The following is a 14,792-nucleotide window of genomic DNA, read 5'->3' on the forward strand; positions in this document are numbered from 1 at the left end:
TATATCAAAATCCTTCTGATGACTTTATTCATGCAGCAGGCATGTTCCTTTTCTTTTCATTACTATGTCATCCTAAGCTTCCCTTCCAACTAATTCCTGCAACAGGTTAAGGCAGAATATAATAACATTCCAGCTTTCAAACATGTTTTGACATAATTTGCAAAGTACATTTTGAGAGAGTAGTCCAAGAAGAGAAATACACACACACTGTTTTTCAAACTTTAAAATAAACAATTAAATAACAGCAGCTCTGAAAGTGCAAAACAAAACAACAGCAATGTATAGAGCTGCCACAATTGTATATAGAACACTCTTTCCTGCAGATGAGTTCATTTCTAGTTCCTTCTGTGTAACATCCTTCTTTGGGCATCTTATCTTTCCAGTTCGGCTTCCAGGATTTCTCCCCAGGTGTCCACATCCATGGGATACATGCTCTTTTCTGGCAAGGCAACACGGGAATGAATATTGCTATATTTCCCACTCAGCCATTCATACTTCACCTTGCTTTTCCAGTAGTTTCTCAGGAGCGTGACCTGAGGGTGGGAATATGAGAAAGGCATGAACAATGAATTAAATTGGCCCTCCTCTTAAGGGCACAAGTAACCACTGTTTGCAAATCATTTCATAAATAGAACTAAGGACTGCTTATTCCTGTTGCTAAATGTGACACATTGGAACTTTTTTTCATGCAGGTTGTACGATGTTAAAATACTGCTAATGCACAAGAGAAGGTAAAAGAAATAAATGAGACTACATTCTAGCCATTATAGGTTTAACATTTGTTCTGCTGATCTATTCAAGCATTATATATGGAAACACCCTAAAACTGAGAATGACTTACACCAGAAAAATGTACAGTGGTACCTCGGGTTAAGAACTTAATTCGTTCTGGAGGTCCGTTCATAACCTGAAACTGTTCTTAACCTGAAGCACCACTTTAGCTAATGGGGCCTCCTGCTGCCGCTGCGCCTCTGGAGCCCGATTTCTGTTCTTATTCTGAAGCAAAGTTCTTAACCTGAAGCACTATTTCTGGGTTAACGGAGTGTGTAACCTGAAGCATATGTAACCTGAAGCGTATGTAACCCAAGGTACCACTGTATTTGCAAGTTAAAATGAACTCTCAAGATATAGGTTTACTACTGCCCACTAGTGGACTATGGAAATGTTTACCTTAAGGCTAGGCAATGTGGTATTGTCTAGATTTTGCAAGCCTTTGAACTCCTATCATATCTGACCATTAGCCATGTTGTGGGGGCTGGTGAAAGTTGTAAACCAAAATATATTGATGTGTGTACCATGTTGGATATCCTTGTTTTATAGCAGTGCAATGTAAGATTAAGAGCTTAACAAGCAAAGCAATTCAGTAATTACTGTGGCACCAGACATGTGCTGCAACTGTGCTAGCCAAAGGGCTATTATATCCAATGTATGGTTAGGAGATGATTATTTTCAGAAATAATCAAAGATGATTATTTTCAGAAGCCTTGAGAATGCGTTGTTCTCTTTTACATATTATTTTTATTGATTAGGGGGGGGGCTAAGCTATGTTTTTCTGTACTATTATGATGCTGTGTCAAACCACCTTGTTAAATGGGAATGGTACTTGAGATGAACGGCCCTACCAAATGGCAATTGTGCCTAACAACTTGGGTGCTATTGTGCTTGGACTGGAAATCTGAATGCAAGATCTTCATTCACCACCACAGTTTCAACAGTCAAATGTTTACCTTCCATGAATAACCGTTTCCTCTGTCGTCGTCAATCTCTCGCTGACAGACAGCCCTTACAGTCAAGCAATGATGTTTCCATAAATCATCACAGTTCTCAATGGTCTGATTCCAGCTTTTGCATGTCACTGCAGCATTGCATAAACTCTGAATGTCAAGTTCACTAAAAACTTTTAAGCTGACTTCTAGTGGGAACAGCTGCACGAAATCTCTTTGGCATGTTTTTATCTTCTGCTCAGAGGGTTGAATGGACAATTTCTTACAGGTAGTACTGCCAACAGTCTGCTTGTTTCTTCTGGAAGTTGTCTGCTTAGAGCCTTTCTTCATAATTCAGATATTGTTAAAATACCAACCACCCTTTCTGGAAAAAGTAGAATTATCAATGAATGTTGTGCTAACTGATGTGGAACTTGTAACATCAATTCTGCTTAGAAACATTTAACTAATTATTGTTGGGCCCCATCTGCACTACACATCTGAAGCTGTATCATACCACATTAAACACTCATGATTACCCCAAAGAATCCCAGGAACCGTAGCCTGTTATGTGTGCTGAGAGTTGCTAAAGGTAAAGGTAAAGGTACCCCTGCCGTACGGGCCAGTCGTGACCGACTCTAGAGTTGTGCGCTCATCTCGCTCAAGAGGCCGGGAGCCGGCGCCGTCCAAAGACACTTCGGGGTCACGTGGCCAGCGTGACGAAGCTGCAGCTGGCGAGCCAGCACCAGCGCAGCACACGGAAACGCCGTTTACCTTCCCACTATAAAGCGGTACCTATTTATCTACTTGCACTTAAGAGTGCTTTCGAACTGCTAGGTGGGCAGGAGCTGGGACCGAAAGACGGGAGCTCACCCCGCCGCAGGGATTCGAACCGCCGACCATATGATCGGCAAGTCCTAGGCACTGAGGTTTTACCCACAGCGCCACCCGCGTCCCCTGAGAGTTGTTAGGATATTCCTATTCCCTACACAGAACTACATTTCCAAGAGTTCCGTGGGAAGTGTAGCTCTGTAAGGGGAATAGGGGTTTCCTAAAAGCTCTCAGCACACTAACAAATTACAGTTCTCAGGATATTGGCACGGGAGGTGCTTTAAAATGGTATGTGGGGCCTGGACAGGTGGCAAGGCTGCCTTAATAAATGCAAAAATGCACAGCAGTCCTTGCTTGGGCTGCAAAACAGCATTGCTCTTTAGCCTGCTGAAAAAGGAGACTGAGAGGAGATTTGGTAACTGTCTTCAAATATCTTAAGGGCTGTAACATGGAAGATGGAGCAAGCTCATTTCTCCTGCTCCAGAGGGAAGGACCTAAACCAATGGCTTCAGTTACAGGAAGAGAGATTTTGACTAAACACCAGGAAGAACTTGCTTTCAGCTGTTTGACCCTGGAAAGGTTGTGGACTCTCCTTCCCTGGAGGTTTTTAAACAGAGGTTGGATGGCTATCTGTCATGGAAGCTTTAGTTGAGAGTCCTGATTTGCAGGGGGTTGGACAAGATGACCCTCAGGATCCCTTTCAACTTTAAAATTGTATGATTCTATGTTTTGGGACTCCCTCTCTTGACACTATTTCCTCCCAGGTTTTCATAATATGTATTAATCCTTTTGGGATCATCCACGCTTCTGCTTGTCCCGCCGCTTTTAAACCTGCTCTTTAGTGTGGAACTGGAGCAAACACTGGTCAGGTTTTTCACAGACTGATGTTTGCACCAATCCGGCAGAAAAGAGTAAGTAAAGCAGCGGGGCAAATGGAAAATTGCTTGGACCCGTGACTAGAAAGCCCCGGACAAGAGGAAAACATCTTGGACCTGTGCTTTCTAGCCACTGGACAAGCCGAGTGTGGACAAGGCTGTTAAAAGTGGAAATGAAACAAAAGGCAAACACAGAAGTAGCAACTGTTTGGATCTGAGGAAGGGGAAATAACTACTGTAAAGACATATGAATGTAGCTGTGAGTTGCATCTAACATAAAGAGACATTAGATTTTTCCGGTTTGGTCCCCCCTCCAAGTTTAAAATGTATTTATTTGTTTATCTCCCTCCCCCCAATCACCCGAGTTAAAAACATATTTATTTGATTTTAATTTAAAAAGTGGCCACATGCAATTGGTGGCTATGCAACTGCTCTGAATTTCTGTGAGTATTTGAAACAAAAAAAAAAAAATTTTCTTCCAGTAGCACCTTAAAGACCAACTAAGTTAGTTCTTGGTATGAGCTTTCGTGTGCATGCACACGAAAGCTCATACCAAGAACTAACTTAGTTGGTCTTTAAGGTGCTACTGGAAGAAAAAAAAAATTTTTTTTGTTTTGACTATGGCAGACCAACACGGCTACCTATCTGTAACTGTGAGTATTTGGGCAGCTAGGCCTTATTCATATTATTAAGTAATTAAATTTGTATGGACTGCGAGCACCAGAAGGTGCTAGTTACTTTGGGTCAGTTTATGGAGAATGCAAATGTTTTGAGGAAAATATTTTGTATGTCTTTATCCTGGTAAGTTTTGAGAGAATTGAGGCGAATTGACTCGGCCGAGCGCAGGCAATGTTTGTTTACACGGCCAGCTGTGGCCAATGGGAGCCTCGGGATACTCTCCCACCACGCCCCCAATCGCTACACCGGCTTCCAGTTGCGCCCCCTCCCCTCCCCTTTCTACCCGGGATTGGATGTCTCCAGCGCTCGCGGCACCGCCGTCACCACTCAGCAACGCGGGGCCGCCTCGCGACTCGCCCAAGCGCCTGCCACTCACCTGCGTTCGTCCGCGCGCAGCGGCCGTTAACGGCCCAAACGGTTTCTCCATTCGAACGCCATTCGTTCCCCCAACCGCTCAGTTGACGTAATCGCAGAGGCTCTGAGGAGAAGCCGCCTCGCCGAAGTGCATTGTGGGGGATGTAGTTTGATAAAGAACTGGGGACTTTCTTCCTCTTCTACTATTATTATTATTATTATTATTATTATTATTATTATTATTATTATTATTATTATTATTATTATTATTATTATTATTATCGCAGGCCGGAACTTTTTACCTCAGTTTCAGTGGAGAGGCGGGAGCGGAGCGGAAGTGGCGAGGCGGTCCGCCCGTGTTTTGCGTCCCCCTCCCTGTGAGAAGCCCTGCTGGACCTTCATGCCAGGGTTTGAGTTGGCGCCGGCGGACGGGGGTTGCCCCGTGGTGCTGCCGCCTGGCGAGACAGTGATAGGAAGAGGGGCCTTGCTGGGAGTAAGTGCCCCCCTGGCGGCGCTCCAGAGGGGTCTGGGGTAGGCGGGTGGGTCGGGGTGGAGTTGGTGTAAGAGGAAGGAGACGGTGCAGGTACTGGCGGAGATCTTAGATCATAGGACTGTAATGTTGGCCCGTATACCTGAAGGAGCGTCTCCACCCCCATCGTTCAGCCCGGACACTGAGATCCAGCGCTGAGGGCCTTCTGGCGGTTCCCTCATTGCGAGAAGTGAGGTTACAGGGAACCAGACAGGGCCTTTTCGGTGGCGGCGCCCGCCCTGTGGAACGCCCTCCCTTCAGATGTGAAGGAAATAAGCAGCTATCCTATCTTTAAAAGACATCTGAAGGCAGCCCTGTTTAGGGAATTTTTTAATATTTAATGCTGTACTGTTTCTAACACTCGATTGGGAGACGCCCAGAGTGGCTGGGGAAACACAGCCAGATGGGCGGGGTAGAAATATATTATTATTATTATTATTATTATTATTATTATTATTATTATGTTGGAGGGGACCACATGGGTCATCTAGTCCAGTCCTCGGCCATGCTGTGATCCTGCCCCCAATGTGGGCTCGAACCACCAACCTTCTGGTTAACAGCCAGACGCACTGACCAATTGCGCCGCACAAATATTTGCAGCTTAAACTCGTGATGCCCCCCCCCAAATGAGACCGTTGGTCCAGCTGGCCCGGTATGTTCCAAATCTGGCTGGGGGGGGAAGGCTTTCCAACTTTTTGGCTGCAAGTCTTTCGCAGCATCTCTGAGAGGAAAAAAGGCAGCTACTCCAGGTGGTTGTGGCTTGGTGGCAGGGAGCCTGCTTGGCATGCAGAACGTCCTTGGTTCAACCTCCTTAGTGGCATCTCCAGACTGGGCTGGAAGAGGGAGAGGCTCCCTATCTGAAATGCCAGAGAGCTATTGATGCCAGTTTGTGCAGACAATAACTGAGCTAGAGGGACCAATGGTCTATGTAAGGCAGCTTCCTATTTATTTATTTATTTATTTAGGATGGGCCATAGCACAGTGGCAGAGTGTTTGCCTTGCAAACAGAACGTCCCAGGTTCAACACCCTCCAGTGGCATTTCCAGACTGAGCTGGGAGAGAGAGACTCCCTGTCTGAAATACTGGAGCCCTTGCTTTCAGCCAGTGTAGACAATGCTGAGATAGAGGGACCAATGGTATAAGGCAGCTTTCTGTGTTTGTCCTACTGCAGTGGCTCTCCGTAGATCTGGGCTTGGGTTACTCTCTTAATAATGTGTCTTGGAATCTCCACTTTTAGGTGAGAGACTGGGAGACTTGCAGTGGAAGCTCCTTTTCCCTAGAGTCAACTAGGTTTAAACTGGGTGTTTTAATATTATTGTATTAATGACCAAACATGCTATAACAGAACACACAACTAGATGCAATCTTTGTACAGTCCTAGGAATTCTATCCAGTATATTTAGTCTTGTAGCTCCCAATGTATTTTTGCACTGCATAATCTGGTGTGCAAAGAGGCAGACTTCTGGTTGGAAAGCCAGTGTTATACACATGCAAGGACACTAAGCAAAATTAGCTAAAGGCATATTGAGAGGCTCCCTTTTCCACCTTGTGTTATGGGAGTGTGTGAATTGCACTCTTAAGGGTGTACAGTGGTACCTTGGGTTACAGACGCTTCAGGTTACAGACTCCGCTAACCCAGAAATAGTACCTTAGGTTAAGAACTTTGCTTCAGGATGAGAACAGAAATCGCACGGTGGCAGCGGGAGGCCCCATTAGCTAAAGTGGTACCTCAGGTTAAGAACAGTTTCAGGTTAAGAACGGACCTCTGGAACAAATTAAGTTCTTAACCCGAGGTACCACTGCACAACTCACTCGCTGCTAAAAGTAGTCTTGCTGTTTACAAGGCCATGGAACATGAGGATAGTCTTCCTGTTGCCCAGCAGTTCCTTGCATTGGCTGAAGCTGAGCAAACTGTTGCTGTTTCTTCATCTGATGTGTTAGGGAAGTTTGCACGAGTCCCTCACACATCGGAAGTGTATATGGTGGGGTTCTGGGATCCCAGTTAGTATCCTAGTTTTCCAGTTAGCAGCCCTACCCAAATTATGATATCTGTGCTGGCCCCATAGGCCACCTCCATGTGAAGGAGGATCCACATTGGTCCAAAATGGAGTTCTATGTACATAGAGCTATTTCATATGCCTGAATGTGCAATCAGTGAACAAAGGGGCTAGCTAAAATGACCAGTGTTCTCAATGCTTGAGGCGGGTTGTGTAAACCCTCATAATTACACACAGTTTTCTACCCACAAGTCTGGGAGTAGTTCCAGTTGCTGCTGTCTGTTGCTGGGAATATTCTTAGCAACTGGTGGAGAACACAGGGTGAAGAACGGACTGTGAGGGAAGGGGGGGGCCTTTTCCCCATTTCCACCCCCCCCCCTTTTCTCCTGAGTTGTGTTGTCTTTTTGGTCAAGTGCACTAACTATTACACACTAGAGGTCACAATCCACTGATACTGTAAATATATCCCCCTCACTATACTTTTTGAAGCCAATAGAGTATGTTAGTTACCCATTTGGAAGTAATCAGAGGATGTTCTTGGGAAGTGACTTCTCTAAATTCAATTATAATTGCTTTAATTACTTTTCCTCTTAGCTGTATTAGTTTCTTGTGTTTGTTAGTTTGTACACTTGGTTTTATATTGGTGCTTTTAATTACTACTCTACACTAGTTGTAGTGCTAGTTTATTAATTTCTACTGCTCTTCCCTTTGTAGGCCAGATAGAATTTATCCATAAGGCATGAATTTGGAGAGTGAACTTTTCCTTGTAGATGTCTTTATAGCTAAAAAAAAAAAATCACCCCCACCCCCAGTATATTCCTTTAACCAACACATATCCTACTTTATATTGATGCTCCAAGCATCTCTATAAGATCTTAATAGTAACTTTAATGTTGCAGCTATACAAAGTACAGTGGTACCTCGGGTTACAGACGCTTCAGGTTACAGACTCCGCTAACCCAGAAATAGTACCTCGGGTTAAGAGCTTTGCTTCAGGATGAGAATAGAAATCATGCTCCGGCGGTGCGGCAGCAGCAGGTGGCCCCATTAGCTAAAGTGGTGCTTCAGGTTAAGAACAGTTTCCGGTTAAGAACGGACCTCCGGAACGAATTAAGTACTTAACCCAAGGTACCACTGTATTCTAAACACCATTGTCTGGAATTACCAATTTTCCCTAGAATGAGTTATCTAAATAGAGGAAGGTTTTAGGAGGTTTTTAAAAAACCAAAACCAAACACCTCTCCGTCCTCTGTCTTCTTTCAGTTGAAACTCACAGGTATAAATGGAAGGTAGCTTCTTATTTTGATAAAACTCAGATTTCTAGTTTGCTTTTCTTGGCTTTGATGAAAGTTTTAGCATTTAACTTGTCAACAAAGTGAACAATATTTTTGTACTAAAAAGTGAAGCTAACAAATTTTGCTATCACAGTACGATATGATACGATATCTTTATTGTCATTGTCCCTTGCGGAACAATGAAATTGAAAAACTACATAAAACTACATAAAAACTACATAAAACTACCACAAAACTACATAAAACTACATAAAACTACATAAAAACTACATAAAACTACTACAAAACTACATAAAACATTCAAAACCCCTAAAAACTCTAAAACCCCATTTTAAAATACACTATACTACAGAGACCCCTTATGCTGCGTTTAGAACCAGAATTGCATTAGCGTAGAAACTGTTTTTCAGGCGGCTAGTCCTGGCCTTTATAACCCTATACCTTCTTCCAGAAGGCAGAAGCTGAAAGAGATCATTTCCGGGGTGCGTACTATCATGTGCTATCTCTGCCGCCTTCTTATGGCACCTGGCAGCATAGATTTGATCTAAAGTGGGAAGAGTGCACCCAATAATTCTCTCTGCAGTCTTTGCATCCCTGGATAGCATTGTTTTTTCCCTGGCCGTGCAGCTCCCAAACCACACGCACAGACCATAAGTTAGTACGCTCTCCACAGTGCAATGGTAGAATGCCATCAACAGGTCCTTTGAGAGATTGTTTTTCTGGAGGATTCTCAGAAAATATAACCTGCTGTGCTCTCTTCACGAGGTCTTTGCTGTTCTCTCCCCAGGTTAGGTCGTCTCTCAACTCCATTCCCAGAAATCGAAACACTGAGACCTGTTCCATGCACTTCCCCTCAATAATAAGTGGCTGAATATTCAATTTACCTTTCCTAAAGTCCACAATGATCTCTTTTGTTTTCTTTAAGTTAAGCAGTAAGTTGTTTTTCCTGCACCACTCCCCCAACTGCTCAACTTCCTTCCTATAGGCCGTCTCCTCCTCTCCAGCCGTAATTAAACCAACCACCGTTGTATCATCTGTGAACTTAATGATCTTATTACTGGGGTATTTGGGGGCACAGTCAGCTGTATAGAGCATGTATAAAAGCGGGCTCAACACGCACCCCTGCGGCGTCCCCGTATTCATGATGAGATCCGCAGAGACGTGGGAACCCAACCTGACCCTTTGGGAACGGTTTGATAGAAAGTCTAATATCCACCTGCACAAACATGGTGGAAGTCCCAGGTCTAATAATTTGGGCACCAATCTATGCGGAAGAATAGTATTAAATGCAGAACTAAAGTCTACAAATAACAGTCTCGCGTAGTTCCCTTGCTTCTCCAAATGAGTCAGGACAGTGTGTAAAGCCAGTGCCACAGCATCCTCTGTGGATCTCTTTGCCTTGTATGCAAACTGGTAAGGGTCAAGTCCCACTGGCAGACAAGATAAGATGCGCTTCCTCACCAGTTTTTCGAAACATTTCATTATAATGGGTGTCAGCGCCACAGGGCGAAAATCATTCAGACTGTCTATCTTTGATGTTTTTGGCAGGGGTATAATGGTAGCAGATTTCAGACAGGGTGGAACAGTGGCTTGGGCCAGAGACTGGTTAAAAATCTTCGTAAAGATTCCTGCCAGTTGGTCCGAACAATCTCTTAGCACCCTACCAGCCACCCCATCCGGGCCCATAGCCTTCCTCGTGTTTACCTCCTTTAATATTCGCCTCACTTCTCCCTCTTCCACCTCGGCAGCATTTCCTGTAGGTAGTGACGCCAATAGCTCTGGCATCCCTGTTGGAGTCACTGTTGGTGTCACCTCAAATCGGGCAAAGAAGGTATTCAACTCTCTCACCAAGGATACCTTCTTTGCCCGATTTGAGGTGACACCAACAGTAAAAACTATATAGTAGCTTTATTATTTTTAGATATCTTTGTTGGTGGGTTTTATGCCCCCACTGTTGACATCTGTCGGTTTTGTGTCTTTACAGATTACAGATAAAAGAGTATCCAGGAAACACGCTATTCTGAAGGTAGTTGGTGACCAGCTTAGCATCAAACCGGTAACTGTTTCCTATTTCTCAGTACAATAAAAATAATAAAAATCAGTCTTGGAGGTTCTGATTTTACATGTTCTAGCTTTCATCTTTAATGCTCCAAACAGAGATTGGGATAAAAATGGTAGTCTATTCCAAAATAAGGTAATTAGATCTGAGTCTGTAATGAGGCCATATCATCTGTAGTAAGAGTCTCTTCTTAATTTGCAGGTCCATGTAAACCCCTGTTTTTATCAGTCGACTGAAAATGACCAACTATTGCCAATGGATACCGATAGATGGCATCAGCTGAGTCCAGGTGACAGATTTTCCCTGCTAGTAGACAAATATATCTTCAGGGTTCTCTTCATTTCTTCAGAGGGGGAAAGTCTGCTAAGGTAATGCCATCTGATGTGAAAATCTAGAACAAGTGTTGTTTGCAATGTATAACAGTTTCATCTTTCCATACTGTAGAAGTGGAAAATCTGTGGTCTTCAGATATTGTTGGACTTCAGCTTCCATCATCCTTGACTATGGGCCTTGCTGTTGGAGTCTAGCAACATCTGGAGGGTCACAGGTTCCCCAGCCTGACTGTATAATATGCTAAATAAGTCAAAATTTGTTTGAGTCAAGGTAATAGCCATTAGCAAAATATATTATTTATCTTGTTGGTTGTTTAGCACTAAGCTGTGCCATCTATTCCATGGAAAAATTAGGTAAAGGGACCCCTGACCGTTAGGTGCAGTCGTGACGGACTCTGGGGTTGCGGCGCTCATCTCACTTTACTGGCCGAGGGAGCCGGCGTACAGCTTCCGGGTCATGTGGCCAGCATGACTAAGCTGCTTCTGGCGAACCAGAGCAGAGCACGGAAATGCCGTTTACCTTCCCGCTGGAGCGGTACCTATTTATCTACTTGCACTTTTGACGTGCTTTCAAACTGCTATGGTGTAAAAGGTTCTTAATGTGCACAATGTAGTTTGAAGATTATGTTACAGCCATACTAGTATATATTATCTTAAATGTCTAATCCTCCTATGATGTTAGACGATAGAAAAAAGAATATTCTCCTGAGAAGAGAAAACATAATAAGAGTTGCTATGCCAGAAAATAAAGTGCAAATGTGCAACATCACAGTGTCAGTAGAATTTTTTCCTGTAGTATCCAAGAGAGAGAAAATTGCTTTTTTATCAAGTGTTAATGATAAATGGAAAGAAGTAGCATTGTTGACTCTTCTTTCTGCTTACAGAACAGTGTAGTTCAGTGGTTTTCAATCCGTGTGCCATGGCATCCTGGGGTGCCGTGAATGATGGTCAAGGGTGCCATGGGCAACACTGGCCTCTGTCCCTCTTTCCTTTCCTCCCTCCTCTGATGTCTTCTTGCATCTCTGCTTCCTAAGGCTTGCACAGCTGTTTGTTGCAGCAGCTCTGGCTACAAGCTCAGCAGGCGAATGGTGCCTCTGGGGCTGGTCAGGGGGTGCTGATTGCCAGGAGCTGAGGTGGCCTCGGAGTAAGCAAGCCAGCCCGTCCGCCAGCCCTTGCTGTTGGGAATGGACAGATAAGTCCCAGGCCTCTGTGGGGCAGTGCAAGGAGGCACCTCTTTTGGGGTGTGGGGGGGAGGGAATCAGAGACCAGGGGCGGCAGCAGCAGCAGCTGCCCGAAGGACTCTCAAGGAGAGGCTGAGAAAACACTCCACAGGGGAGGGTGTCAGAGAAAGTGTGAGAGTCTGCCAGCTCTGCTGGCAAGGTGTGACATAACTGATTAGTGATACACCATGATTATTTTACAAAGAGCCTTTGTGTCATGTAATAGGAAAAATGGGAACCTCTGTGTAGAAGACATACCAAATCGAGCTACCTCATCACTTCAGCAAACCAAGATGCCTCGCAGACAGCCTTCATCACAGCAAACAACATCCTCCAACAAGAGCCAACTTTTGGAAGTAAATTCACAATTGGAAGAAGCAGCTGAAATCCCAAAGAAGGTACCTTATAAACGTTAGGGTGCATAGCAGACGTGAATAGATTGTGTTTTTGTTATGGACAAGTTCATGGAACTTTATGGGATGACTGCTGTGGATACATATTGAGCATGATGGCATGGAATAGACCGTTTCAAAGGTTCTGTTTCTGAATAATGTTGCTTGTTCCTTTCTCAAATTAAATCTAGCAGCTCTGTCTTATGTGTTAGACTTGTTTTCCAAGTTGCATGAGGCAGACTGACTAAAACCAACTGTGCCACTCCACAAAGGAGACTTCATGTTGCATCTGGTCATCATGAAACTATTTTCCTTGTGAAGGAAATGTAATACAAAATGTACCCAAAATGATCTAGGATACATTTCCTCAGTTCCTTTGTGCCTTCTTTAGATATTATGCCAGTGCCTGCTACGCTAAACAATGACATGTGTTTGGTGAATCACCAATTTTCATTTTAACAAGGTTTCTGTCTTGCAGTATAGGCTCTGTGGCAGTATGTGTGGCAGAATACATGCATCAAACAACAAGTCTTTCCACTTTCAAGATATTGTGGGCGGTATTCTCTTTGTCTCTTCCTGCTTTCCAGTGTTTAGCTGGGGAGAATGAAGTACGAATGGATGTCACCAGTACTTGGTGGGAGGGAAGAGCCTGTCTCTTAGCACTGTAGCCTCTTGCCTTTCAGCCTTGAGTAGATGAAACATTGCTTAACAAGGAATAACACAATTACTGACATAGTTGCACAAATCCAGTTATGGAAATCCTAATGATGGTAATTGAATCCAATATATATTATGTGTATCCAAGTCCTATTGAAATTAATGGACCTAACATAATCTGTCAGTTAATGTCAGTGTCCTGAGTAGGACTCTTGTGTAGGACTAGCACTGAATTCCACTCATTTATTTCACAAATTAATGTCATATTTTTCAGTTTTCTGCTAGCATTTTTGAAAATGAAGAAGTAAGACTTCCTCAAAGGAAAAGGGTGCTTCCAGCATGGATGCTGCAAGCAGACATAATAGTCCAAAGTTCATCAGCCTCAGGTTCAGGAAGCGGTGAGTGTGCAATTCACTTATTATGCAACAGTTATTCTGGGAGACTTTACTCTTGTCTTCATTGCATTCTGTCTTCTTAAAAATGTGGTTAACACAACTATACAAAGTCTGCACATGTTATCAGTTTGATAATACTGTGTTGTTTCCACTTCTTAGTCTCTAGACCATGAAACCCTGCAAGACTTTATGGTGCCCCCCTCCACATTATTGATTCTGAAAGCCTTGATAAAGGAAGAATTGGATGCTCCTGACCAAACTGATTGGTTGTATCCCCAGTTGAAGATAGCAGACCCATTGTCAGCTAGGTTGCTTCACCTGAAGGAAAATACATTTGAGGAGATATGCTTACTGAAAATATTCTAGCCATCCTTATATACTTAATGAAGTTTTTCTGATAAAAAGTACAAAGAAACCAATTCTTTAATATAATAGCACCTAAAAGTATTGTTATGGTCCATATCCATTCTTCATTTTGTGTGTGTATGGGACACACACAATGGAACATAGAATTTAAGCATAAAAATATGAATATGTTATGCAGGCAAAGTATTTGACAGGAAATGCAGAATAGCAAAATGGGTTTAGTTATTGTGACCTCAGCTGTCTTAATTATTTTAATTGTTTTATGAATAAAATATTGAAGGATCATTAGGTGGCCTAATGGGTATACATGCAGTCTGGGTAAAGATCCCTGCATTGTAGGGAATGACCCTCAGGGTCCCTTCTACAACTCTGTGACTCAGTTCTATGATTAGTAAGAATAGGACTAAAACTTTTGTAGAAGACCTAGCATATAGATGATATAGAATAATCCAATCACAGAATTGTAGAGTTGGAAGGGACCCCAAGGGTCATCTAGTCCAACCACTTGCAGTGCAGGAATCCGGCCCACATGACTCTGTTTAGTGAAGGAGGTTCATGGAGTTGCTGGTTGAAAGCTGAAAACAATTGCAAAGAACCCAACTCTTCAGAAGTATAAGCGTTTTTACAGTACTCTTGGCAGGTGAGTGCATATCTGGACCAAGTCTCAATCCACTGACTGGAGTTGAAGAGTCCATTTCTTCTGTCCCGCATCACAGAGATTGGAGTGAGGTGTTCACCAATTGCTACAGGCTACTTAAATTATACTGTCTAATTTTGTGTTGCTCATGTTGAGGATGGTCCTCAGTTTTGTGAAGATCCTTACAAATCAGCATTATACAAACTTGGATAGCTCAGTTGGTAGAGCCAGTGGCGTAGCGTGGGTTGTCAGCACCCGGGGCAAGGCAAGTAATTTGTGCCCCCTAACCCGTGGATTTGCGCCCCCTAACCCGTGGATTTGCGCCCCCTAACCCCCAGATGTTGCGCCCGGTGCGGCCGGCCCCCCCTGCACCCCCCACGCTACACCACTGGGTAGAGCATGCGACTCTTGATCTCAGGAACATGGGTCCTAGCCCCATGTTGGGCAAAGGATTTCTGCATTTCAGAGGGTT

General features: G+C 43.7%; 2 protein-coding genes across 4 annotated transcripts in view; one reads left to right on the forward strand and one right to left on the reverse strand.

Annotated features, from left to right (window-relative positions):
* On the reverse strand, positions 1–4,581 carry FBXO48 (F-box protein 48). 2 transcript variants are annotated; one of them, XM_083606789.1, is made up of 3 exons: positions 4,464–4,581; positions 1,728–2,088; positions 1–533 (listed from the first exon to the last, which is right to left on the reverse strand). In XM_083606789.1, exons 2-3 carry the CDS (start codon positions 2,052–2,054, stop codon positions 372–374), a joined length of 489 nt encoding a protein of 162 aa, XP_083462915.1. In that variant the 5' UTR covers positions 2,055–2,088; positions 4,464–4,581; the 3' UTR covers positions 1–371. The 2 variants fall into 2 exon arrangements, with proteins under 2 accessions (XP_083462915.1, XP_083462914.1); XM_083606788.1 differs by lacking the exon at positions 4,464–4,581 and adding an exon at positions 4,148–4,288.
* Positions 4,528–14,792, forward strand: part of APLF (aprataxin and PNKP like factor) — a 24,062-nt gene continuing 13,797 nt past the window's right edge. Inside the window, exons 1-6 of one of the 2 annotated variants that reach the window (XM_083606578.1) lie at positions 4,528–4,589; positions 4,729–4,934; positions 10,247–10,318; positions 10,523–10,689; positions 12,100–12,271; positions 13,197–13,320. In XM_083606578.1, the coding sequence (XP_083462704.1) occupies positions 4,842–4,934; positions 10,247–10,318; positions 10,523–10,689; positions 12,100–12,271; positions 13,197–13,320 (628 nt within the window). In that variant the 5' untranslated portion in view covers positions 4,528–4,589; positions 4,729–4,841. The remainder of the gene's footprint in view (positions 4,590–4,728; positions 4,935–10,246; positions 10,319–10,522; positions 10,690–12,099; positions 12,272–13,196; positions 13,321–14,792) is intronic. The other variant, XM_083606579.1, reaches the window with a different exon arrangement.

The sequence above is a fragment of the Podarcis filfolensis genome (assembly GCF_964270895.1).
Source record: "Podarcis filfolensis genome assembly, chromosome: 3".
NCBI classification, from domain to species: domain Eukaryota; kingdom Metazoa; phylum Chordata; class Lepidosauria; order Squamata; family Lacertidae; genus Podarcis; species Podarcis filfolensis.